This window comes from Pleurodeles waltl, chromosome 10 (genome assembly GCF_031143425.1).
Source record: "Pleurodeles waltl isolate 20211129_DDA chromosome 10, aPleWal1.hap1.20221129, whole genome shotgun sequence".
NCBI classification, from domain to species: domain Eukaryota; kingdom Metazoa; phylum Chordata; class Amphibia; order Caudata; family Salamandridae; genus Pleurodeles; species Pleurodeles waltl.
Genome location: NC_090449.1, coordinates 933,176,414 through 933,204,268, shown reverse-complemented (window position 1 = coordinate 933,204,268; position 27,855 = coordinate 933,176,414). Strand labels below are relative to the sequence as shown.

The 27,855-nt window shown below is 45.0% G+C and overlaps 1 protein-coding gene across 1 annotated transcript in view; it reads right to left on the bottom strand.

Annotated features, from left to right (window-relative positions):
* The window catches only part of COL28A1 (collagen type XXVIII alpha 1 chain), a 407,146-nt gene that overhangs the window by 132,934 nt on the left and 246,357 nt on the right, over positions 1–27,855 (bottom strand). Inside the window, exon 21 of the mRNA XM_069211728.1 lies at positions 15,131–15,202. Within this exon, the coding sequence (XP_069067829.1) occupies positions 15,131–15,202 (72 nt within the window). The remainder of the gene's footprint in view (positions 1–15,130; positions 15,203–27,855) is intronic.

Here is a 27,855-nt window from a genome sequence, read left to right as displayed (position 1 = left end):
CCCACTCTGCCCTGCTTGTTCCAGTACCACATGGCAAAAATGTTATCCATTTGATGAATGGCAGAGAGGCTGTGAAGGCCACACCGACTGCTTGAAGCCTTAGCAGGCTGATATAGATTTGGCTCTTCACTGGGGTCTGGAGGCTTCTCATCTCCACCACTGCCAGCTGGCTCCGCCAACCTATCAGTGATGCATCAGTCAAAACCATGAAGTCTGAATATTAGAGGGAGCCTGTCCTCCCACAGGCCAGGTTGGCATCTGCCAGCCAACTCTGCAGTTCCTTAGCCATCTCTTTTGAGATCTGTATGGAGATGAAGAGGCAGCCCAGATGCTGAACCTAGTGGGACCTACATGAAAATATACAGACTGCAAGTAGAGAGACACCTTCCAGTTTCCTGGGTCAAAAGCAGTAAGAATCTGAGAAAGGGTGAGCATTTTGAATTTCTTTTTCCTCACACAGGCATTCAGAAGGTGGCAGTCCAGTACAGGCCCAAGGCCTCCATCTTCCTTTGGTGCAAGGAACAGCACTCCTCTCCTCTCCCTAGATCTGGCACCCTTGGCCAGAACAGGGTTTATTTCTTGTAGCAAGATTGCACAATGGTCCTCTGAAAGTCTCTGTGATGGGAGCAGAAAATTGGTGGGGGGAGGAAATTAAATTCAGGGCATGGGCCCTTTGAAAAATGTGTAAGTCCCACCTCTCTGACTTGATGAATTTCCAGCTGGGAAGTAAATGTTGTATCCTGCCTTCTACTAACTGAGGGCCCGATTCACAAAGAGCCTTTATAGTTGTGGCGGATGCTCAGCAGCCATGGTGGAGTCTGCACTATTGTCGGAATTTCCGCACTGCAGTTTTCATCGTGGAGATTCTGCCACATATGTGGAGACTATGGGCCTGATTACAACTTTGGAGGAGGTGTTAATCCGTCCCAAATGTGACAGATATACCACCAGCCGTATTACGAGCTCCATAGGATATAATGGACTCGTAATACGGCTGGTGGTATATCCGTCACTTTACCGTCACTTTTGGGACGGATTAACACCTCCTCCAAAGTTGTAATCAGGCCCTATGACACAACTGTGGAGACTATTCTCTGACTGCGGAGCATCTGTCATGATTGCAGAGGCTCTGTGTGAATCGGGCCCGAGTGTGGTCCTATGAGTGCAAGTTAAAACACCTTGGAAGCCACCACAGCAGGGGAACAAGAATTATGAAAGGACTGTCCCCGCTGGTGCAGTCAGCTTTGGCCATCCCAAAATGTCAGTGTCTGGTACTGCAGCACTGGTTGAGAGGACTAGAGTTGCATGTAAGCTCAGAATAACTCTTGCACTTTCTGTAATGTTGGTGGAACTGCTTGGCAGGAGACAAGAGTCCCAAGGATCGTGCTGTGGCTTGACTGTCCTTAAATCATTCAAACTTTCTCTCCAAACAATCTGTAGACATTAAAGAGCATGCCCATTCAGGGACTCTTGGACATCTCCTGAAACCCCAGTTGCTTTCATCCAGGTGTCCGTATTAGCATGATTCTAATGCCAATAGCTTTACCAATATAGTCTGTGGATTCCACAGCAGCAAGCAAGATATACTTCTCCATGTCCTGGCCTGGTGTCCTTCCAGGATGTCCTGCAAGATCTATATCCCATAAATCATGGCTGCACATTACGTTCAAGGATTTTAAGGCTAAAATAGCCAAAGAAAATAGTCTCTTTCCTTTGGCATCAAAACGTTTTGACTCACTATCCTGAGGATTCGTCAGAAAGGCAATAGGAGAGACTTTACTTGTTGACACCTGAACCACCAGTCTTTCATGTGTAGGAAATGATGTCAAAAAATCAGGTTCATCGAGTGGAAGGTGTATATTGTCTGGCCACGGGTCAACTGACATGGAGGCCCAATCGTGACTTAGAAGAGGTAAGGCCTAGTTAAAGTATTTTATTTAACAAGTTTGCCTTAGTTTCAACAGTAGGCAACTTGTAATCATCACGTCTGCTGCCCTTGCACAACCATATCTAAAAATACACTTTCTTCTGTTGGTGGCCCAGTAAGCAACTTTGGTGTCTGAAGACATATCTAGCCCACTGGCATTTTGTAAATCAAGGAATAGCCTGCTATCAGTATGATGATGGAGAAATAGGTTAGCCGCCTTCCCGTCAACAGTGCCGTGGGGAATATTTTACATACCCTAAACCACATCACAGTAAAATCCAAATAATGCCACTAGCCTCTGATAGTACTGCTGAAAAGCAAAGGTTGAGGAATAGAGACAATTGGCAAACTGACCTGTTGCACTTTTGTAATCTTATAGCATGACAGAGGCTGGAGCAGGCCAACAAAAGCTCAGCGTCCGAGATCGGCATTAAAGTCGGGGCTGCTGCTGTTGGAGTAGGCATCAGCACTGGAACTTGCGCAGGTGGACAGGTGTGGACTTGGGATTAGGGTGAAAGTGTGAACTTGTGCCAGAATGGGCCAGGAAAGGATGCCAGAGAGTCAGGTAGTGCAGAGGAAGAGGCCTACCAGTGGAAGTCTTACTGGAACTCATTATGTCTCCATCCGAATGCATACCAGAGTGGACTCGAAGTATATGAAAGTGCTAAAGCATGGCCTCCCTGAGGACCCCTATATGCTGCATGTTTGGGGAATTTGGAGCTTGCTGGGACTAGTTAGATATGGGTCTGAAGATGCTTGCATGCTATGATCTTTCAACTAATGTACTTGCTCATCTGATTTTAAGTGGCAGGACGGGGCCAGGTCCTGCGTAGTTTTGTGGTGTTTATAGTGCATCTTTCACTTCAGCTTACCATTACACTTCGAGTTGTACTGGCTCCTTGAACAGGATCATAAGTGGCCTCACAACTTAAAACGTCTGTTTCGACTGTGAACCGTTCTTATGTATGGGGATGTAGAGTTTCATCTCCTGCTCCCAAATCACCTTTCTGGCCCATGAGGATCTATTTATCACATGCGTTGTTGTTACTTAAGTTGTTAACAGAGACCAAGGACTAAAAAAAACATCATGCGGGTCAGTGACCATGTATGCTTCCTTCAGGTGTAGCACAGCCACTTGTCATTTTTGGAAGAACAAATCATCCCTGGCACATTGTCTGAGGTAGGTTGGTAAGGCATCAAAAAATCAATAAAGTTGTGAGCTGAGTTTTACATCCACATCAAAGGGAGTGTCGAGAAAAGAAATGATGTCAGCATCCAGGGATAGTGCTTATGCGTGGCTCAGCAGTCATCACTGAGACTTTTTGCTTTTGTCCCTAAGTGGGAAGGGTATGCCCAGACGTGGGTCCCATGCTCCCTGTGCCACTGGATTCAAGCTAGCCTGGCTGATGAGGGGTGATACCCCGAAAGTGGTCCCAGGATCCTTGTTTCAGGTCCAGGGTGGACCTGGACTGGCAGTCCCGGCTGAACTGTTCCCATGGGGAGCAGGGACAAGACTGATTTGCATATGGCTGGGTCCAAATCTGGGTGGTGTGCTGGGCAAGAAAATGATGGAATAAACTCAGATTTCTGTGACTGGGGAGTGAATGTCTTCGATGTTCAGCAGTCCGTCCATCATCTGTTTTTTTTTCTTTTGGCACCCTAAGTGGGAAGGGTACGCCAGACGTGGGTCCCGTGCTCACTGCGCCACTGGATTCATGCTAGCCTGGCTGATGAAGGGTGATACCCCAAAAATAGTCCCAGGATTCTTGTTTCTGGTCCAAAGAGGACCTGGCCTGGCAGTTCGGCTGTGGCAATAAAATAAAAGATGATTGTTCATGATATAAAACCTGCCAGGTGTGTCTAGACAAAGAGGAAGATGTTTGCCCAGAAAAGTTTGCACAGCTTCTGAGATGTGAAGATCTAGGAGCCTTTATTGGTGAGCCTTCTCTAGGGAAATCAGGATCAATCAACAACATTCTCTCTTGGCTATGCTGAGGACTTTCAGGATGAAGGGAAGTGGGTTGATGGCGTTGGAAACAGGTCCAGCACTGGATATCCCCACTGATGAAAGATCCTGGCTATCCAATTGTTATTCAACTCCCATTCATGGGAGATGCTTTTGGTCCTGCTAAGAGTACCTGCCAGGTAAGGGACTAAAGTCATGCAATCCTTTCTTCTGGGGGGAAGAATAGGATGATGTGGGTTGGATTTTGGTCTTCTCTAAAAAGGCAATTGTACCACTAAAGGGGCTTGGCTTGTACGGTTTTCATTCAAATTCTTTGATACTGCTATTAAAAGGTCACCACAGGACTCCCAGCTCAAAGATAGGGAATGATTCACACTTGTGAATCTATGAAAGGTCCAATGTTGGAAAATAGTCCCATAGCCGCAGTTCTCCTGTTACAGTACTCTTTTAGTCAAACTCTCAGCCTAAGGTCAGTCTCATGATCATACACCCTTCAGGATTTGTTGGTAGCCAATGGTTTCTTCAGCCAGGAAATAAAAACTATATTTCAGCAGGTAAGGTCGGGTGACTCACCAGATTAGTGTATTCACTCCAGAAATCTGTGACTGAGTCAATGATTCAAATCACAGCGGGTAGACTCAGCCTTTAATCTAACAGAGGTTAATTAAATGAGTATCATATTTATGGGTTACAATGAACATTTGCTTTTGAGCATCAAAATACCCCAAGATGTGAATGAGTGCTTTACAAATAAATACACTTTTAGGTGCAACTTCACAACATATTGAATTGTGTACCTAATAGCTTGGACAAGGGGTGACACTGTAGAGGTGTGAAGTGGTGTGGAAAAGATGGCTAGTTGAATGAGTGGTTAGTAGCTGTAGTAGAGTTAAGGTTGCAAGGGGAGTGCCATGATGATAGAGTTGGAAGTGACTTTGGGGGGGGAATTTGTGAGTGAGGTTCTGTCCTAAGTGCTAAGGGAAGTTGGGATAAAATGGTTCCTATCATATGCATTAGAATTTAAATGGCTGAGGGTGGCATTGGTGCATGGATAGTGATACATGTGTTTTGGCTATGGGAAGCCACTATGATCCAGTCACAGCAGGCGCTATTGGAATGTGGTTTCTAAAATTGGAAAGGCTTCCATAGTGAGATAATTTCAAGTTGGGCAAAACTATTCCCAAGATAGAGGTAGTGTGCTATACTTTGTTTTGTGGACCTTTATTTAATTAAGTCATATGTCTTTGTATGTATACTTGCAAGGTGGATCCCCGAAAGAAGATGCATGATCTAATTTATAGGGATGCAGAACACCAATTTATGCTGTGATTTGTATGCTGACAAAAAAGGGGAGGTATGTAAGATAAATGATAATCATGGAGAATGAGAAGAAGGGATAAAAGACAATAGAAGACCAGAGCAGCTTGCATAGGAAAGCCATTTGTATGACAATGTGGAAGGCCAAAGCACAAAATAGTTTCGATAAACTTGCATCATGTGCCTGCCAACAAACTTAATCACATGGAATATTAAGCTCCTGGAGTGTGCGCTATTCTGTTTTATGTATAGAACTTGTAGCAATCTCATCCCAAACTAGGCATATTCTCTTACCTGCATACAGAAATTGTCTCAGTGTCAGACTTCTCAAAATAAAGGGAACAAGAGAGACTGGCTTATTGTTGAACCTTTCAGAATCACAATCACAGCAAATACAATATATGTAGAGGCTTAACAATAAGCCATTCTTTCTTGTCAGGGACAATTTCTGTATGCAGGTATCATACCCACTTGGGGCTGTATTACAGTGAATTTTGGAATTGGATCACTACACATATTATTTGGTAATTTGACATCCTAAAAACATAGAAAATTTACTCCTGCCTTGAGGCACATGGTACACACGCCACTAGAATGCGAGAAACGTCTGTTCACATGTTTAATACAGGCTTCTGACACTTATTCTTGATTTTGTTATTAGAATTTTATAAAGACCCTTATAATGCACATAGGGGGTCATTCTGACCCTGGCGGTAAATACCGCTAGGGCCGGGGTCGGCGGTAGCACCGCCAACAGGCTGGCGGTGCTCCGCCGGGCATTCTGACCGCGGCGGTACAGCCGCGGCCAGAAGCGGAAAGCCGGCGGTGTACTGCCGACTTTCCGCTGCCCATGGGAATCCGCCATGGCGGCGCAGCTTGCTGCGCTGCCATGGGGATTCTGGCACCCCATACCGCCATCCTGTTCCTGGCGGTTCGCCCGCCAGGAACAGGATGGCGGTATGGGGTGTCGTGGGGCCCCTGGGGGCCCCTGCAGTGCCCATGCCAATGGCATGGGCACTGCAGGGGCCCCCGTAAGAGGGCCCCACTTTGTATTTCAGTGTCTGCTTTGCAGACACTGAAATACGCGACGGGTGCAACTGCACCCGTCGCACCTTCCCACTCCGCCGGCTCCATTCAGAGCCGGCGTCCTCGTGGGAAGGTTGATTTCCACTGGGCTGGCGGGCTGCCTTTTGGCAGTCGCCCGCCAGCCCAGTGGAAATCCCAGAATCACCGCAGCGGTCTGACGACCGCGGTGCGGTGTTCTGGCGAGGGTGCTTTGGCGGGCGGCCTCCGCCGCCCACCAAAGTAAGAATCAGGGCCATAGTGTCTGATGTAACTTGCGAAAGTGTAGGGCCATATCACAAGATGGCGTGAGATGATGTTTGTTTACTCACACTCTTTGATGGTTTTAATGGGGAGTGGCAGAAGGGCAGATATAGTAGTTATAGCAGAACAATCTTATGTGGAGCTGTGATAGATTATCAAATTTTAACTTACATTTTTAGAAATGTATGAGATCATGTGGACTAACTTGCATTTTCGTGTATTTGTGGTGCATCCAAAAATGTGTATCATGAGGTGCTGATCTGTGTTTGTTTGTTTATATCACAATTTAAATAGTGTAATGTTGCATAGCCTTTCATGTGACGGCCAAAATGTGTCATAGGTTGTTTTCTTGAATATAAACTTAGAGCAGTACTGCCTTGAGTGAGTGCTGTCCTTTGAAACCTATATATTTATATACACTGAAAAAAAAGGTTCAAATAGCATTAAAGTAACCTAACATTTAAAACAAACATAACCACTTAAATTCACCAGTTATAGTTAGCTCAAGTAAACATAACTCATGCCCTGAGGTAACTATAACTCGTGCCCCCGCTTTGCATAGCTTTCTCATCAATAATTTCATTGCAAATGTTGCAATGATATCAATAGAAGATGTCATAAGTGCTGTGATATGTGGGGTAGGAAGCAGTGCATGGCAAGGGCACAAGTTATAGTTACCTTAGGGCATGAATTATTTTCACTTGAGTTAACTATATAACTCTGATTTGTTTTTTAACGGGGGCCATGTCAGGGACCCCCGGGCTCCCATGGCACTGCTGGCCCCTGCAAGCAGCCCCATTCCATAGTGGCAAACAGAAGCTGGCAGTTTTTTCTTCAATGAAGGGATCCCCTGGTGTCTACACATGAGAGAACAGTGCACTTTATAGTTACAGCAAGTTATAGTTACCTTAGAGCATAAGTTATAGTTACTTGGTATAAGTATAACTATATCTGATGAATTTCTGTAGTTTTTAAATATTACGTTGTTACTGAACATTTTATCTAACTATAAAATTACTTTAACCTTTGTTTTTTTCAGGGAATGTCTAGGTTTTTTTTTTAACATACACTGATATTTTATTACTATACATAAAGACAACTCCCTTCACCCCACCACCTCCCGCTGTGGCCAGGCACTGCACCATCTTCGGCATTGCACAGTGGGTAAATGGCAACAGAGCCTGGCTTGCAACCAAACCACACGGAGGCAGCCAACCCCCTGCAGACAGCCAACCCCACACTGTGCACCGCCTTTTGCCATGTACAGTAGTTTGTTGGCAACAGGACCTGGCCTGTGACCAAACCTCCCGGATGCAGTCAAAGCCCCTGCAGGCATCCAACCACTTGCTGTGCACAGCCTTTTGTCATGAGCGGCTTCGGGTTGGCCCCAGGGCATGGCTTGCAGCCAGGCCCTGCAACCAACTCCCTGCAAGAAGCCACCCAGAGACAACTAATCCCACACCCACGCAGACTTTGGCCATGGGTAGGGTGGGGTTGGCCACAGGGCCTGGCTTGCAGCCAGTTCCTGTGTCCAACTATCTGCAGACAGTCAATCACAAGCTGCGCATGGGTTGGCCACAGGGCTTGGCCTGCAGCCAGGCCTGCGGCCAACCCCCTGCAGGATGCCAAACCCCCTGTCACGCACAGCCTTTGGTGTGTGCGGCATAGGGTTGACCTTCGGGCCCCAGAGGCCCCAAGTTCATGGGACCAAAACATATATATTAAGGGGAGGGGCATGCAATCCCCCTTCTTGAGTCCTAATTGGCCTGAGGACCCCATCTCCTGAGGCCACATTTTAATAAAAAAAGGGGGCCTTAAAATGCCCCAGGGAGGAGCCTTCCTAAGCCTCATCAGGCTCTAGTGACCTCATTCCTCATGGCCAAATTCCAATTAAAAGTGGAGGGATGCCAGATGGCTCCCCTCTACAAGCCTTAAATGGCCCCGGGGACCCCATCTCTCAAGGCCAAATGCAATTAAACAGGAGAGGGGGCATGTAGCCACCCCTCCCTGAGCCTTTTTGGGACCTGGGGACCCCTTTCATTGGGGTCAAATTCAAAGGGGAGGAAGGCATGCAGTCCCCTCGAGACTTAATTGGCCCTGGAGACACCATCCCTTCGCGTCAAATACATTACAAAAGGGGAGGTGGACACACAGCCAACATCCTTGAGCCTTATTAGGCCCTGTGGACCCCATCCCCTGGGGTCTGCATTAATTATAGATGAGTGCCCTGGTGCCCACCTGGGGCACCCCCCAACCTCCATGCTGGAGACTGTGGGGGAAGCCCTAGGGCCACCGCAGCCCCAGCCGGCTCCCCTCATGGAGCAAAAATCGGAATTGCCCCCCACCTGCAAGGTGTAGCTGACTTGTATGTTTGCTCCCATCTAGTGGGAGATTTAAAAATGGTTCTGCTGAATGGGTGCAAACATGTTTCTCTGCCCACACTGGTGCGGGCAGGGAAACTAGTGTGTCACAGGGGTAGGCTCCCCAGGACACAGTAAGTGAGCAGGCCCCAGGGGATGGGGCCCTCAGGGCCTATAAAGGCTTAGAGAGGGGCCACTCGGCCCCCTCCCTTTAGCTTTATTTCACCCCTGGGGGATGGAGTCCCCAGGGCTTAAATTGACTCTGGGAGGGGGCCCGCGGCCTGCTTCTTTTTTTTTAAGCAATTGGGCACTTGGGGATTGGATCTCTAGGCCCTTAAGAGGCTTGGGAGGGGGCCGCGGAGCCCCCTTTCCTTCTTTTTAAAGAAATCAGCCCCGAGATTGAGTCCTTGGGACCTTCAACAGCTCGGTGGTGGGGCACATACCCCTCCTGTTTTTTTACAATTTGGCCCTAGGGAATAGAGTCTCTGGGCCGAACAAGGCTCAGGGAGGAGGGCTGTGTGCCTGCCTCCCCTTAACATGCCAGGCACCATGGGATGGGGTCCCTGGAGCCCAAAACGGATTTGTGGGTGGGAGACCCTATTCACACCCCCTTCCCAATTATTTAATTTAAAAAATGGTGGGCTGCCATTTTTTTTGTTTTGTTTTTAGGCCTAGGATAAGAGCAGTGTAATTGATGTCGAGCTAGAAAGTGGCAAAGTCTTGTGCCATTTTTACAGCAATGTCTTTAAGAGTATTGGCTAGTGCCATCCATGCCAAGCTGTAAAATTACAACAGCCTTTTACCACTCCAGGCATAGTATTATAGCTTTGAATTGGTAAAATACCATCACTGCAACCTGCTCTCTATGCTGTTCACAGGCTACTGTAGGGGTGACCTATATGTATTAAAAAGGAAGGTTTTCGCCCGGCAAAAGGTTTATTTAGCCGGGTGGAAATGGCAGTTTAAAACTGCACACACAGGCTGCAAGGCCTGAGACGCGTTGAAAGGGCTATTTCAGTGGGTGGCACAACCAGGCCCTGGAAACATGTAGTCACACTTTAATAGACATTTGTAAGTAAATTAAATGTGCCAATTGGGTGTAAAAAAATGTCACCCTGTTTAAAGGAGAGAGCACAAGAACTTTAGCACTGGTTAGCAACAGTGAAGTAACTAGCGCCCTGCCATCCAACAAAAACGGGTTTCAGAAAACAGGAGGGTTAAAGAAAAAAGTTTGGGATGACCTGGTTGAGAGGATCAAGTCCAACAATACAAGCTTCCATTTCAGCAACAAATAACCAAAGAATTAACAAAACATGTATTGCTAGAAGTGTATTAGCATGCAAAAATGTTACTGCAAAGTTGAGTGATGCACTACATCTCCAGGAATAATAATACATGTTGGTACATCTCAGTTTTAGTTTGTTATGACACCTACATGGAGATTCCCAAAATAGATTGTACAGTCAGTGAAACGGAAAACAAATACTTGATATCGCTACTGAGTATTGGCACAAACATCTTAACAACAGAACTCACTTTCGTCTGGGTAAGGATTAACCCTTCTTATCGAGTATTTACAATTGCAAAGATATTTACCTTTTTAAAAGGCCGCCAATAACTAGCTAAGGGCTGTGTGCAATATATTTTATTCTCCCACTGAAATACATACCTTACTAGAGCTACTCTCAATAGCAAATGAAGGACACATTTAGATGATGTAATTTATAAGCATCTAAACTCCCAATGCCCAGACCAACCCCCGTCAGTCCCTCCATCAGCCCCAAATCCACCATGTTTTAATTAATGACCTTCCACAGAATTTGAGCCATATGAAGCCGTAAAACAGCTATGGGAAAGTGGCACCGAAATGGTGGTAATACCCAGATCTCCGCACAATCCTAAAATCGTGACTGCTTTCTTCTTCGTACCACAGTGATTTCCTAGGGATTTCATTCCAACTTGCAGAAGATGAACCCTGAGACGAATAAGGTTGTGTTTATACATGAAAATGCAGTTGACCACTTTCTTAGGAGTCATAAGTATGCACTGCAGCCAAAACGTTTTGGTTTCCAAGAGTGTGTCATTAATGGTGGCTGCAATGATGATGGTTTATGGCCACTTCAGACGAATGGCACATTTCACAACCTATGGTTGTAAGAGTCTTTGCATCCATTGCAATACTGCCCTGGTAGTCTGTCAGTGACACAAAGCATGGGTCTCTCTCTAGCGTGTAGGGCAGGCTTACATCAGATCTGAAGCATGAGATAACTACTTCCAGCCCAGGATATTGAACATAACCCAGGACCATTCACAATTCAACAAAGGCACAGCAGAGAAGATCCTCTTCTGAAGGGTTTGACGGACTGTCAAATACAAAATATTTTTAATATCAAACTGGACCTCAAAGTTTAGGTGGAACCGATCCACAATAAATTGTTGAGAAAACGATCATAAGCCCAACGAGAGACTCTACAGTAGTAGTCTGGGCACAGCAGACTTGCAAAACGTTTTTTATATGAACACGGCCAGGGAGATATATATAACCAGTTCAAACCATGCGGTCGGTGTGGGAAGATTGATTTCTCAGTTACTGTGTTATCATGCTCGACTTTGTATCCTTCTCTAAAGATTCCCTTCACCAAGCGTTCACTTCCATTTTCCCATAATTACACGGGAGCTTTTATCTTTACGATACTAAGCATAGTTGCCATGTGTTAAAATCTGCTACCAATTTAATCATGGTGTGTTACTTCCAGATTCCCTTGCATCAGCTTACTATCTGTATATTGAGGCTTTAATAGCAACTTGACAAAATATTGTGACAAAATATCGTTAGCCAGAATAATATAAAGGAGAGTGCATATAGAGAACTGTATACCCTTACTATACTTAACTCCACACAGGTGTGGCTTTTAGATATGAGCCAGAAGCTGGTGGCAATTTCCAGAAATGAAATCTGACCCATCATGTTTTTTTGCAATTGCATGCTAAGCACAATGTATTAAATAACATTGAGCTTTACGGCCAATATTATTCTACGGGGGAGTGCTAGGAGCACTGGACTACCTTTGCGATTAATTGGTTTTTACTACAGTTTCAAAATTTAGAACAGAGGTGACAGACAAAGGAATACAATGTAGCAAGATTGTTATCATACATATGGCCCTTGTTTTCAATAATCTCTGGTTCCATTCTCAAAATGATCATAGTCATAATGGTTCAAAGATCCCTTCACCCAAACGTCCACCGGCAAAACACAAATGGGTACCCTACTCAGGCAAATGGAAATTTTTAGTGTCAAGAAACAAGATGCCCTGCTCCAAGTGGCACCAGGACTATGGTATTTGGGGGCATATTTATACTCCGTTTGCACCGAAATTGCGTCGTTTTTTTCGACGCAAATTTGACGCAAAACTAACTCCATATTTATACTTTGGCGTTAGACGCGTCTAGCGCCAAAGTTCATGGAGTTAGCGTCATTTTTTGGCGTGAACACCTTCCTTGCGTTAATGAGATGCAAGGTAGGCGTTCCCGTCTAAAAAAATGGCTCCCAGGCATGTGCGTGGTATTTATACTCCCGGGCAAAAATGACGCCCGGGAGTGGGCGGGGCAAAAAACCCCGCATTTGCGCCTGAATTTAACGCCTGGGTCAGGGCAGGCGTTAAGGGACCTGTGGGCTCAGAATGAGCCCAGAGGTGCCCTCCCCTGCCCCCAGGGACACCCCCTGCCACCCTTGCCCACCCCAGGAGGACACCCAAGGATGGAGGGACCCACCCCAGGGAAGAAAAGGTAAGTTCAGGTAAGTATTTTTTATATTTTTTTTTGTGGCATAGGGGGGCCTGATTTGTGCCCCCCTACATGCCACTATGCCCAATGACCATGCCCAGGGGACAGAAGTCCCCTGGGCATGGCCATTGGGCAAGGGGGCATGACTCCTGTCTTTGCTAAGACAGGAGTCATGTTAATGGGGGATGGGCGTCGTAAAAAAATGGCGCAAATCAGGTTAAGGCGATTTTTTGGACTCAACCTGACTTGCCCCATTTTGAGACGCCCATACGCCATTTTCCCCTACGCCGGCGCTGCCTGGTGTGCGTGGTTTTTTTTCACGCACACCAGGCAGCGCCGGTCGGCTAACGCCGGCTAACGTCATTCTATAAATACGGCGTCCGCATGGCGCTTCAGAATGGCGTTAGACGGCGCTAATTTTTTTGACGCTAAACTGCGTTAGCGCAGTTTAGCGTCAAAAAGTATAAATATGGCCCTTGATATCTAGTAGATGCGTGCAAACTGTTTTTTAGGACTAGGATCCAACCAAACAATAGTTGCTGTAGAGTAAGTGCTAGCCAGATGGTTCAATGGTTTCAGAATCTGGAGGACCAGCTCAGTCAACCAAACCCAACCCCAAGACAGGATTGTGAAGGAAGAACTTCAATGTCCTATAGTACTGGAAACAAGCCAAATATGAGCACCCTACGGTGAAGTGTAGGTCACAGACAATGACGGCTCACCAGAGATGACGTGTTAAGCATATCTGCAGATCCATAATTTAAGATCCACATCCAGGGTTAGTTTTGGTCTTTGTTTTTATCGAGATGAGATGGTGTTACAAAAATCTTGTGGCTGCAATGTGCATTGGTTGATTGAGGTTTCCTGCTTGCAGATCCATTTATCAGCTGGGCTTTGTGCAGGTCTCCTACGCAGTCGAAGATCAGTTCTTCTACTTGCAAGGCACTCCAGCTTCTCGTCTCACACTGTAGCTGCGGTAACACGTTTTTTCCAGCACTCCATCCTTTTCCACTGTGAGTGGAAGGAGAGCAACCAGTAAACATTCTATCCTTTGCAAAGGCCTGATCAGTAGGGATGTCTACGGTAATCTCAAAGTTCGGAATTCACTGGTATTAATTTCACTTTGCAGGTGCAGGTGCAAAGCCTGGGCCTAGCAAATTGTTGCTGTTTTTAAAGTTCAAAATATTCCTCCTTTCAGATTTCCACTAGTTCTTTGTGCCGGTGGCAACAGGTCAGAACACTTAGACATGTGCAGGCCGAGAGGTGAATACTTGGCAGAGTAATGCAGCCAAAGGACTCCGACTGCTAAGCAACATACACCATATGAAAGGAAAGAAAAAAAGAGTGTGGTTTCATCAAGCAGGGCAAACTGTATACTATAAAAGGGAAGAGGAGACAGCTCCCACCATCAGGTAACTCCAGTTTCAGGGAGGAAGCCCTTCCAAAAGAGACATGCAGACTGTTTCCTTCATTATGGATAAAGGAGACCCATCATCAGTTTTGAACTCTGGCATGCGTGCACACAGACACACACGCACACATACACATTCTGCACAGACATATCCAATACACTACACACACATACCCCAAACACTGAATAAGCAAAAGGCCCAGTTATAATGGACTGGATAGATAGACCATTATAGAGGAGAGGCAGTTGGTCACCTCCCTACCAGGGGTGCAAGCAGTAAGGTCAATAGCTAAAAGCAGGGCCACCACCGCAAGTCACCCAAGAGCCTGGTGTGAGGGGACAATAGCCAGTCTCATACAGGTTGGGGGTACCTATGGGGTGTATCCAACTACAAGAATACTCAACTAGATCTGTTAGGAACTTCAATGGATATGATAAAGTGGGATCAACCCTAGGGGACTTACAGATTCTCGAGTTTACTGGTGTAAAACCATATGGATAGTGAGAATAATGACCCAGGCACCGCAGCATGACTTCAGAAAGGCATGCCCAGGAGATATATATATATATATATATATATATATGCACACATACGCACACGCACAGAAATGTATATATAACATATTTTTTTTTTTAAATGATGGAAGGACAGTCTCACATGCTATCTAGACATCCTTTGAGCGCTCAGCTAGGAAGCCATTAGCGTTATGGCATCTATGATATTGTAAAATTCAGTGAAACTTGCTCTTAAGTGTGGCAAAACACTTTAAATGATGCAAGGGCAGTCTCGTGCTATTTAGACATCCTTTGCACGCACAGCTAAGAAACTATTAGCTACACCGATAAAAACGCCTCTGGTTGGAATCTCCCTTGACGAAGATGGTGACACTTATTGAATGGGCCTCACCTTGTATTACCAGTATAATGTATGAATCAGTTGAAACGAATGCACCCTACAGCTCTGAGTAAAATGTCATTAACAATAGACAACATAGCGCATCATAGAGGCACGTAAAAGTTAATAAAAAAGCGCGTACCTTATTCCCCGAAGGTCCTTGTGGTCCTGGGGGGCCAACAGATCCCCGAGATCCTTTCTCTCCCTGATCACCCTGTACACAAATATAAAGTTATTTTACAAATGTATTGAACACATATAGAAATCGTATAATACCTGGAGTACAAGGACTAATACATATAGCTACTTTACAAACATTTGCTAAAAACAATTGGTATATAAAGGAACATACAAATAACACTGAACTGAACTATAGTAAGACTCGTTTTATCTGTGCACTAATCATTCAGGATAAAAAAAACTAACCAAACTGCTCTTTTATGCAGTTTACGAAATAAAACAGGGGTATAATTCAGATATCTTATGGACAATTAATTACATTCACTTATTGGAAACTACTATACTTCTCTATAGCAGAGATGTATGCGTTATGAGCAGGCGCTGCTGGTTACTAGGCAAAATGGCGGGGCAGAGGTGGGGGGGAACAAAACAAAAATAAAAAATAAAACATACCTTGAGTGCACCACCGCTCTCCGCCGCATTGCAGGCACAGGGTCCCAGCCTGCCCTGCGGCCAATCCTGACGCTGCTCAGAGCAGCGTTATGGCTGGCTGGAGCGCCCTGACTGGGTGCTCGGAGGCAGAGTGGGAGCCTCTGCCTGCTCTCTCCAACTCGGCAACACAGTGCCGGGTTGGAGTGAGCCCTGTGCACATGTGTGCTTGGCTGGCCTGGGATGACCAGCCAAACATACATGCGCACTCCCTCTCCATGCCTGTCAACCCCCATGGACCCACCCCTTTAAAAATAAAACAATAATAAACATTGTTTATTATCGTTTTATTTGTAAAAGTTTGCAGCTGCTGGCGGGGGGGGGACACGCTCCTCCACCATAGCAGAGGAGCCACCCCTGGATATGAGCGCATTCTCTTTCATCAAACAGTTGATAAAAGGAGTCTATAACAAAGGAAGTTTCAGCCCCTTAGTGATATGCTAAATTTCCAGCTTTCCTTTAAGGAAAACGGGATGCATTTAAAAAACTGCTTTATTTAAAAAGCAATCATAGACATGGTGATCTGCTGGCCCCAGCTGGCTACCACCCCTGTGAGCGCTGCCATTCCCAAATGAGTCGCAAATTGCAACCTTCCTCATGAATATTAATGAGGCAGGTCCCTTGCAACCCATTAGGGAATCGCAAACAATGTGCTTGCGATTGTTGTACATTTTGTTTTTCAACTCGCAATTTGCGATTCACAAAAAAATTGCAAATCGCAAGTCGCAAAAATAAGGGTCGTACATTTGTCCCTTAGCAACTAGATCAATTTCCTCCACGCAGCTGGACAGAGCACTTTGCAGTGTGATTTGAGGTGCTGTAGAATCGGGACAAACAGAAGGGCCTGACTTCTTGAGCCCCAGATCTGTTTGGATGAAAGCCTTGATCTCTACATATTGTGCGGCGGCCATTGCATAACTCAAGGGAAGGGTTGGGTTGATGGAGACGTGGTAAAAAGCTAAAAAAAAACACACTCACCTTGCCTCCGTCTGAGACGGCCAGCCAAACACACATGCACACTTAGGTGCACTCTCCCCTTCTCCCCACTCACATCTCCCGTGGCCTAGCACTAACCCTCCCTGCACTGCTGCTTCTGGCTCAGCCAATGGGGCGACGCTCCTTCCGCCCCTGGTGTTCTGATCTTAGGGAAGAACTAAAAAACCCAAGGGCACTGCACTCCGAGATGTGGGCATCCATGTTTATGAAGGTCAGGTCTTCTTATTTTCAGCCAATTCTCTGCAGAGTTTGAGGTGGTGAAGGGGCCATGCCATGCATATGGCCAAGGTAATCAGTCCCCAGTAATCCCTCCACTCACTTTATCAGGGCCATGGGTGCTGTTACAAATAGACATGGTGTTAGTGATGTTCTATGTCTGTGGAACTCAATAGAAACTTGGCACCTTTGTAATATGTGCTTTGTAGGAAATAGGAAATTCTAATTTTCTGCGTAGCCATCTCAGATCGTTTTTGAGTTTTGCTCGACCCCATATGTTTGCTGGCTGTAGAACTTTGTGGTGGCAACTGGTGTTCATAGGCAAAAGCCCTCCACCCTCTGGGAAGAGGCAAGAACTGGGAAATAAACACAGAGCAGCTGAAAATAAATCACTGCTCTGAAACAGCATGCTGAATCTCCTGGGTGAACGCTAGTGAACTTTGCAGATGCCCTACAGCACAAGTGAAAACCAGGTGAGGTTTTCTTAGACCTGCAGGTACAAGCTACAGCAGTGTCTTCACAGGAGAGGGAGTGTTGAATTAAAATGCAATTGATATGGTTGCATAAACAGTGGCCCTTGGAGGAGTTAGCAAAACTCCATCCACTTCAATGGCTGGGGATGGGACAGGCCGATGAGACAAGGAGGAAGTAGGTGGCAACAATCTGTTGGTCATCACAGAGGGGCAGGCTGTATGAGGGATGCAGGGGGCTGCTCTCCTGGTAGTAACACATGTTTAATACTCCATTTGGTTTCACTTTGAAAAAACGCTATGGAGCTGAGCATGACAGAATGCCCCTTATCTTGAAAATAGAGGCACAAGAGAGAGAAGTAACCAGCTGCGGACAACAATTGCACTAGTGGACTAAGAGGTAAGTGTGCAGTTAAGCTTCTGTTTGCATCAGGGGTATGGTCAACCCCTCCCCTTTAGCAGCTACAGTGAGATGAGGTTCTTGATGGGCCTCTTCTGTCTGCAGCTCAGCAGACAAGGGTTCATAATTAACCTGAGTGGGTGAGTGAGTGAAAGGAGGGATGGGTGGGTGGATGGATAGATGGATGGATGTATAGATGCATGGATGAATGAGTGAAAGGATGGACATAAGAATGGAAGAGTGGAAGGCTGGGAAGTTGTACAATTGAAATGGAGTGTGGATGGATGGATGGAGTGAAAGGATTAGTTGATGAATGATGTGAGAAAGGATGGGTGGCTGGTAGAACGAGTGAAAGGATGGATGGATGAATAGAAGGTTAAATGGATGGAGTGAAAGTATGGATGAAGGAGCGAAAAGATGGTTGTGTTTAAGGATGGATGATTGAATGGATGGATGAAAGGGGGATGGATAAGTGAAAGGATGGATGACTGAGTGGATGGATTGGTTTGATAGATAGGTGTCCCTGTATCAGTGGTGGCTCTCCTTTATGGGCTCCACAGCTACACTACATCCCCCTTGTTTTGTGGTCTATTTTAGTGTACCTAGAGTGAATAATTATTTGCTCTTGATGTAATGAAAGTAAAATGCAGACCGCTTCGGGTCCAGTAACAAACTTAGGCTGCTAGTGACATTGTTTCATTGCTGCCAGAGGTGCATGAAGGTGCCTGTACCAGTCATTGGAGATATTTTTCAGAGCTGGTGAAATCCCACAACTGTGATAGCCTGCGTGTCTTTTGGGCATATTTACAAAAAAGTGGTGCGTCATAGATGATGCACCACCTTTCTTGCACCCCACTGCGCCACCCTAACAACACCAAGTGTGCGCTGTATTTACAATACGGCGCACCATGGTGCATGTTAGGCCAATAATGTCAAAAATGTGGACGATACTGTGGCGCTTTGGTGGATTAGCACCAAAAAATATGGTGCTAATCCACCATAGTCAAGGGAAGCCTACTGAATACAATGACAGCGTCACTTTAATGCCTGCCTAAGGCAGGCGTTAAAAATGACGCTAAAAATGACACAGTGAAATCTTGTGAATTAGCAGTGACTAGCAGTCAAAAGCTATTTTTCACTGTGGCAGGCCTAGCTGTCCTAGTTACCTTTTCCCAGCCTGATGCTCTTGGATGCTAATTTGCATTTGCTCCCAAATTTCTCCCAGCCAGAAATTAGTATTTGAATAGGTGTTTAGAAAAATGTGAAATGCCTCCCAGGAGCTACACAATAGATCACTGTGATCGCAAGGTCAATCTCAATGGGCAGGGATGACTCATTTGAGCATACCAGAAAACTGGGGGTCCTGTGCATCCTTTTTGACAATGCAGTGTCAAATCCTGTTTAAGTGTTGAATCCTGATTGATGGCTTATGTGTTCACATAAAATGCTTGAGGCGAGCTTGATAACAGGCTACCAAGACAATTCATGTGTATCCACTGTATGTTTGCTGAGGAATCCTGCATTTGTCCTACCAGACTTTTGACTCTGGAGTAGCTGTGGGTACAGTGGCTGTGTGAAACTGGAGTTTGGTGCTAGATGTGAGGGGCCACTCCTCATAAACACACTCAGCCCTCAGAACCCTAGAGCCCTCAGACGTTCAGTATGACAGAAGACGTTTGCTATCTTGAAAATCCCCAAAGGGAGTGGGGTTGACCACTGGAACTTTTACCCTATTGGTAAGGTCCTGCCCAGGGGGTATTGCCACCCACTAACTGATTCCAGGCATAAATATGGCATCTCCAAGCACCAACTTCAGAACACTTCCTGGACCGGTGTAAGATCAGAAGAGGACTGGACTTGCTGTGTGTTACCTGAGAGGACCTTCCCGTTTGTACCCAGGGCAAGAAGAGGACTCCAAGGGCCAGCTGGTGTGACTTCAGGGATGCAACAAGCTATAAGAGGCCTTTTGTGCAACTGCCCAGCTGACCAGTCACAACTGGATCTTGACTAGACCCTGCTGTTGGCCTCTGCCTAATACTCTGTGAGTCTAGAAGTGCCTTTCATGAGGTCCTGGGGGGCTTTCGAAGTGTACTACTGTGGTGGGCTGAGACTTAAAGGAGTAAGTCAGAAGGTAAAGTCTTTGATCAGGACAAACCTGGTTAGTGTATCTGACCCATGGTCAATCACAGTCAGCCTTAAATTGTAGCTAAGTCCTGGCCTACCGCGACCAGTGACTATTATTGGCACTTTCTGCTTCTTGGCACTATTCCTACTTAAAATTTAAAATGAGCATTGGCAATGCTAATAGGTCTGGCTTACGAATGAAGATGCCTTTTGTGTCACTGATGGGTGTAGACATTCAGTAAGTCAACATACATGTTCTGTCACTCCTGCTTGCACTCATGTTCTCATTCATCATTCCTCTAATTCATCATTCCATTCACCCTCTAGTAGTAGTAAGTCGTAGTAAGGCCTACTCACTTTGTCATTACTTTTTTTTTTTATAAACAAATCATATCTAAGGAATCTGACAAAACTTTTCCCTGTGAACTGATAAAGACTTTGCCCTTTACCGATAGCCTGGCACTATACAACAAAGGCCTACTGCAATGCGCAGAAGTTGAAACCTTCAGGCATACATGTATAAAATAACAAAAGTCTACAAAATTACAGTTGGCAAAGCCATATACAGCCCTTCTCAATAGGGCCTAATAACATTCATCACAGTGGAAATGTACTCCCTGGGTTTCTCGGAGTGGGTGACCAATATAAGTTCCCTTGCCTATAATGGTAATCTGTTGGATAACATGTAATTAAATACCTTTCTACGGTCTGTAACATAATGTGACAACAATACACTGTTAGAGGCCTACAGGCTTTATTATGTGCATTGCACAACAAAAAGTCCAGACCTATTGCCTTTGTAATCATTTTTCATAATAAACAGGCAAGACCTAAGGCATGTGGCACTGCATTTCCCTGCATATCAATCAAGCCTATAGCTGTTATTATGGGCTTGTCACCATAACCAACTCTGTCCTATTGTACTGAGAATAAACTTTCTGACAAGACATACAGTCATAAAAATGTAACTGTATACAAAATTACAGTAGGCAAAGCAAAATAGCATCTCTTCCAACAAGGTTTATCAAGACTTTTCACAGTGCAAATTTTCTATACTCATGGTTTGTCAGAGGGGGTAACGAACACCAAATCCCTTGACAGCTAAGGTACTCTATGAGATTCCAATTAACAAACAAATACTTGTAAGCTTCAATTTAGGGTAATAACAAACTACCATTAAGTGACTATTGACTTTAACATATGCCTCTCACTGATAATATGTCAGCTCTACTGCCTTTCTAATAACTTTTCTTAATAAACAATCAAGCATATAACCTTTTTCACTGGCTTGTCACAGTAACAAACCTAAGCCCATTGTACTGAGTGTAAGCTTTCCATAAGGCAACATCTGGCATATATCCATAAAAATACCAATGTTGGCCACATTGGCTGGCCTGTTACAATGCCCTCTGCCCAACCCCCTTGCAGCTGGCCGACCCCTCAACACACTTGCCCTTTGGCCATGCGCGGCGTATGGTTGGCTGCAGCGTCTGGCTTGAGGACAGCAAGAGTACAGCAGAATCGCAGCAACCCAAAAAACTTCTTAATTTGGCCCCGGAGTGGTCCCTCTGGGTTACCCCAGTTTAAGAGGTACAGGGTGTCAGGGTACCCCTTCCATGAATTCTTATACCCTTTTTTTCATTTTCAAGTCCTTGTGTCCTGTAATGATGGCTGCAATTTTCTCTTCATGTTGCAGCTTGCCAATCAGAGCACGAGCTTCCACTGAACTCACAGGAGCTTCTCAATCCCATCGGAGCAAGATGGACAATGGGTAAAAAGCCCCCTCGGCCAATCAGATTGTTCTGTTATCTGAAGGTGGGCACGCTCAGGACTCCAGCAAGAGTCCCAGGAACCCAACCTTGAAAACCTACTGAACAGGTTTACAGAAAATCACAGAAAGTCGGCTTTCTGGGTAAAACACTAGCTTTTTTCCAAATTTGTAGTAATTCTGTTCAGCCATTTTGGCTATAGCACTGTTAAAACATTCCCCTGGAAATTGCATGGGCAAATTGTGTTTCAGGCCGCCCTCTTTTTCTTGGCCCTTGCTTAATGGATCACCCCAAAACTCTCTGGGAAGTTTCTGGGCCCAGTGCCCGCTCCTTCAGATATGCAGCTGGGCCCCGGGGGATGGGGTCCACAGGGCCAAAATCGGCCTGGGGAGGCCTCATGCTTCGCTCCCCCTTAAATATGTTGTAGGCCCTGGGGAATGGGGCCACTGGGACCAAAAGCAGTTCAGGGAGGGTGCACCTTTGCCCCCTCCCCCTAAAAGATGTGCTGGGCCCCAGGCGGTGGGGTCCCTGGTGCCAAAATTGGCCTGGGAGGGAATCCATGTGCCCCCTTCACATATGCCTCACCGTGCACTGCTAATTACCCTAGCTATTACATCACTCATGACATCTTCTTTGACATGATTGATAATATCAATCTGCATGGAGGGCCTTGAGTTATAGTTACTTATAGTTACCAGAAGTTATTGACAAAAAGACTAAATTCAGACAAAACAGACAGAAATGAAATTTAGGGCAATAACGATTACCAAATTACACTATTCAATTCTCTACGGGGGAACCACGGTCGCATTCACTGTCAGCATACAGGCAGTGTCGAAATTGAATTGTGTAATTTAGTGATTGTTATTGCCCTGAATTTTCCTTTTTGTCTGTTTGAGCTTAATTTGAATTGTTGGTTTCTGAATTTAACTAAAGAGAAATATAATTGATCCTGTCCCTTAGACCTATTGGTCTTTCAGTCTTAAAAGATGCCTACACTACAAGTGCTTCAATCATAATTTGCAAGAAGAATTCCCTTGTGACACTTAATCTGGTGGTTAGGTGTTTTATTCAGTAGTCATCAGCATGTATGCTGTGTCTGATGAGAACCTTTTCTGTCCTGTTGATGACCCAGTAAATTGTAAGGGTGGAAACGTAGGTGACTCATCATTGGCAAATTGGGGAAGAAGCATTGGTTGCAATAGGTTCTATCAAGATCAAAAACCCCCAGCCATTGTTTTTGTTTATGTTAACACTGTATTTTGTTTGTATGTGATAGCTTAGTGTAATATGTTGAGCACAAATTGTTTGCCTGTAAAATGTATTGTAATATACTTTTTGACAAATATTCAAATAATAATTTCAATTTCTTGTCATTCTTCTTGTGGGGACTGTTTTTCTTTTGTATAATTGTGGTACAGACGTATTCTGTCTCCTGGGACCTCTGTTGCTTCCAGATGGTTTGACTGCCCTTGGTTCTAGGCCAGTGGGACTGCCCCTGTTGTTTCAAAACCAGGTAGAAATATTGTGTCCTTCTTCATAAACCCAATGATTTACTTTGGGAGTTGGATCAGGGGGACTAAGGCCCATATTTATACTTTTTTAGCGCCGCATTTGCGCTGCTTTTTGATGCAAAAACGGCGCAAACTTACAAAATACAATTGTATTTTGTACGTTTGTGCCGATTTTGCATCAAAAAGTGGCACAAATGCGGCGCTAAAAAAGTATAAATAGGGGCCTAAGTGTGTCTGACTTGGCATACATAGTTGACTGGTGGGACTGTGGGTGTGGTCATAAATGTGAGGTCAATGCTTAGCAGCCATATATCCTGGTCAATCAATTTGTCCACACAGCTGCCCATTCTGTAAGGAAGGAGAAAGTTAATTGGCAGTATAAAGTCAATCTCTCTCCTGCAAAGTGATCAGAACCTGACACCTATTAGACAAAGGAAAGTGGGGTGGATGATAGGCAGTAAATAGCTGTTCAGATGATCAGTTAATGGGCAACTTTAAGGCTCAACACAGATGGCGATAAAAATAGCCCAAGGGAAAGAACTTGATGTTCCCACCAGTTGGAGTAAGCAACACCGATCTTGACAAAGACTCTCCCACAAACCTGGGTTACTTGAAGTTAACAATAATACAGTCCTCCTTAAACGCATTCCTAGGTGGACCAATTCATCCTACTCCTCTTGTCAACAAAATTTGGCCAGCTTTAGCAATCAGAAATATAAACTTAGATTGAAGCCAATGTAGAACTTTATTCTTTAACTGGACAGGGGTTTCAGTTGTACCAGTGGTCAGAGGAGGAACGTTGACCATTACTGCCACATACAGGCAACAGGCAGGAGGCAGATGAATGGTCACTGAGTTGGTGAGGTCTTCATCACCATTTCTACTCCTGTTTCCTAAGGCTTGTGTGGGGTGCGCTGGAAGAGAGTTCAGATGATCGCTTAATGCTTAGGTTCCTCACCAGGCTTTCAGAAGCAGTTCATTGGGGCTGGGGCTAGCTGATCCGGGTAGACTTCTTTTCTACAATGGGAGACCCTCCTATATCACACAGCCCAGGAGCAATATTGTCTTTAGTGCAATTAAAAGGTGGGTTTGGCAACTTGCAGCTCTTTCAAAAACTGGTTGAATGGACACTGATTGAGGGGATTGACCATCTAGGCCAGCAGAGTACAAGCTCTTGAAATTTTGCAGAAGATCTTCAATCTCCCTCAGTCGTTCGGCGATAGGTAAAAGTAAACTTTCCATCAGCCCCTTCACGCTATCCAAGAGTCTTCCCTGGAATGTTCATGTCCCCAGCTGAAGGTATAGTAGTAAAGGCTGAGCTAGTGGCAAATTTGGTACCCGTTTGAGAGTCTAATGTTGGGATCAATTTCCTTGCCCTCCTGGCATCTTATGTGTTTGGCTGGAAGGGGGGCAAACACAAAGGGGGATTATGAGGGTTATAAAGTGATGTTGGCAGCAAACTGTTATCCTGGCCAACGGTCAGCAAAGGTAGCAACTGCAGGAGACACTGTATACAAAACATGTGTGGCTTACCCTGACAGGGTGTCCAATGCAGTTAAAGGGGTGGGCTCAGTTCAAATCTGTAAGGTTATACCGGGAGATGATGGTAGCCGGGAGGCCAATGCAATAGTGACAGATAGGCCCTGGTCCGCTTGTTCAATCTCTTTACTTAAAGTGCCCACTACCTTACTAATATAGCCATCCAAGGTGGCTGAGTTTGCTCCAGCCTTTGCTGTAGTTGGGCCTTATGCTTCACCATCATAGAGTAGGGCACTGAAAGAGTGAAAAAACTAATTGTAATAATAATAATATTAAACTGCACAACCCCTTAAGGAGTCACCAGAAAGTGGAATCAACGGGGGCGGCCTAGCCCAGCCTCCTCCGGGTGAGGATGGGCCCACTCTCGCCCCAGTCTGCACCTGTGCATGCGCCCGGGGGCGTCCCGTGCCACAGTACAGTCCTGAGCTTTAATAGCACACTGCTTCAATTTGGTCCCTCCTGGATGCAGAGAATGATCGGGGACATAGTCCCACCCTAGCCAGGGCCTTGTAAGCGCGGGCAGTGCAGGTAGGGCTATCATTAGAGGGTGTACCCTCATTTGCATGGAGGTGTGACTCTATGTAAATGAGGGAATCACTTTGCCTCTGCGTCCACGTCATATTATGGACGATGACGCAGAGGCAAACATGCCTTTAGGAGGGGCACTGAAAGTGCACCAATAAAAGATGGCACATTTTCAGTGCCCCTCCTAAAGACAATCCTCTGGAGGGAAGAAAGGGGGTCCCATCGACCCCCCAGACATCCTTTTGCAGGCAGGTGCAGTCCCTCACTGCACCTGCTTACAAGGGGATCTCGCTCCCTCTCTTTAAAGTGCAGGCGGGCTGCCACCTGTACAGTGAAACAGAGTGGGTTTGAAGCAGTCACTTCGTATTTCACTATAAAGTGTTATCCTGGGGCAGCATGAGTTCACAGCTGCCCTGGAGGTAGCACATTGACGGTAATATGGCACGCTTTCCCTGTTTGCGCACGAGGCACCTATTAAAGATGCGCCATGATGAAAACAGGGGAAGTGCTCCATCTATGTAATATGGCCCCATAAGTAGTAGCTGGCAACTCCCAGTAAAAAAAAGTTATTTCAACTAAAAAAGTCATAACCAGCTAAAGGTGTCACACTGTTGGGGTCACGGCATCTCAGCCATCTGGGTCCTGGGTCTTAGGTCCTGGTATGTTGTGTGGTTCTTTGGTTCCCCTGTGTTATAAAATGCCACAAGAAGCCCTCAGCTTCAGGCTGTGAAACTCATTCACCTAGGTTAGTCCACTTAAGGTTTTCAATGTATTTTATTTTCTTTTTCCATCAAGGCTGTCTCTTTCTTTATTTCTTCTTGATTTCCCCGATCCATTATGGTTTCTGCCATGTGATGGGATTGATGTCATTTTTTTTTGTTCTTTTGCTATGTAAGGACTTCAATTTTGAGATGCAGGTGAATTGCAACAAAGATGAGTTCCTTTGCTTGTGTCCACACACCCTCTACTTGGTCATCTTGACTCTTCACTCCACAAGGATTCCATTGCTGGATTCCTGATTCCTGGTTTTCTTCATTACTTTGAAGTCTTCATACAGCGATGAGGGTTTTTGGCACCTCGGGTTTTTTCTCCTGAGAACGCAGTAGCTTCTTGAAGACACTTGCCTACCACATAGTCCAGTGTGGGGAGACATAGTGGCCTCAGGAAATGGTCACCCTGATATGGGCAGTGGAAGACCCGGATTTGGACTGCAGATAAATGTCCAGACCAGAACACACACATGGGGCTAATTTGCAGCTCTGCAGACATTAGACCTGTACACTCCCACTTCCAGGCCTTGGGTGCTTATGGTGGATTATCATCAAGATAGCATTGTCAAAGTAAGTCAAAAGTACACTAACGAAGGAAGAATTTCATCACAGCACTGCAAGTACATAATGAACCATCAGGCTTTGTCATTTTTAGACTTAAGTTGGAATTGAAATCAGCCCCAAGAGGCCAGAGGAGCTCACAATATATGCTTTTGGAACAGTGGTCTCCAGAACAATTACTTGCATACAGTTTTTCCAAATTAATACAATGTCATTCTCTTTGCCTTGGCCATTTCTGGTGTGGAAGCAGATCAGCACAAGGCAGCATGGACATTGTACTCTTCACTGAGGCGGCAGTGACAGAGCTCACATTGATTCAATACTAAAGCTTGCCTTGTCTGCATTAGAAAAAGCAGATCTAAAGTTAATATTTAATTTAAATTAGTTATGGGGTTTTACCCCACAAGCATAAAAGCAATACATGCATTTTTCAAATATTGTACAAATCATAACACAATTCAATATTTGACAATTAATAGTGCTCTTGTAATACCCCTTTAATATTTCTACTTCTACTTGTTTAAACATATTTTAATTTATTATGTGGATAATTATGTCTGCATTGGCCATATAGAAATACACAATCCAAAACTGTTATTTGGAGTAATTCTATTTTCTCGCAACAGGTTTTGCTTATTCTTTTTATTCAATAATTGAGAGACTCACTAAACTAAAATTAAGGCAAAATCTCCTCAGTTCTTTTAGTTTGTTTTTCATTTAAGATAACTTTGATGACATGTCACGGGAGTCGAAACTATTGTAGTAATATATTATTTTCGTACCAATTCATATCATTTTTAAAAATAATGACGTACTGAATCCAACTTTGATGCTAATTTCACTTCAGGTGTATATTCCTAATTGCACACATGTTAGTTGCCTACGTGTCAATTGCCTATCCAATGCATTGCATGGAAGCTGATGGAGCCATAACCAGAGCATGCCACATTCCCCGTGTACTTTTATTTATTTATTGTGTTCGGTGAAGTATAACTCAATGAAACAGAACAACGCTGGCGGAGACAATACAGTTGCCTTTGGAGTACCACATCACCCATGCCTAGGCCTTCTTGAACAATAGTCACCCTAGGAGTACCATATCACCCATCTCTAGGCCTTCTTGAACAATAATAGCACGAATTAACAGGCACTGACAAGGCCAATAGGTCTGGATTTATAGTGTCAAAGCATGTAATCTGAGGCATCCACAATTATAGCTTATATGCGATGTATGAACAAAAACGCTTATCACCTTAAAGCCTCCACTACTCACTTTGCTAATGCCAGGACAAAAAGGAGTAAAAAGCGTTGTTT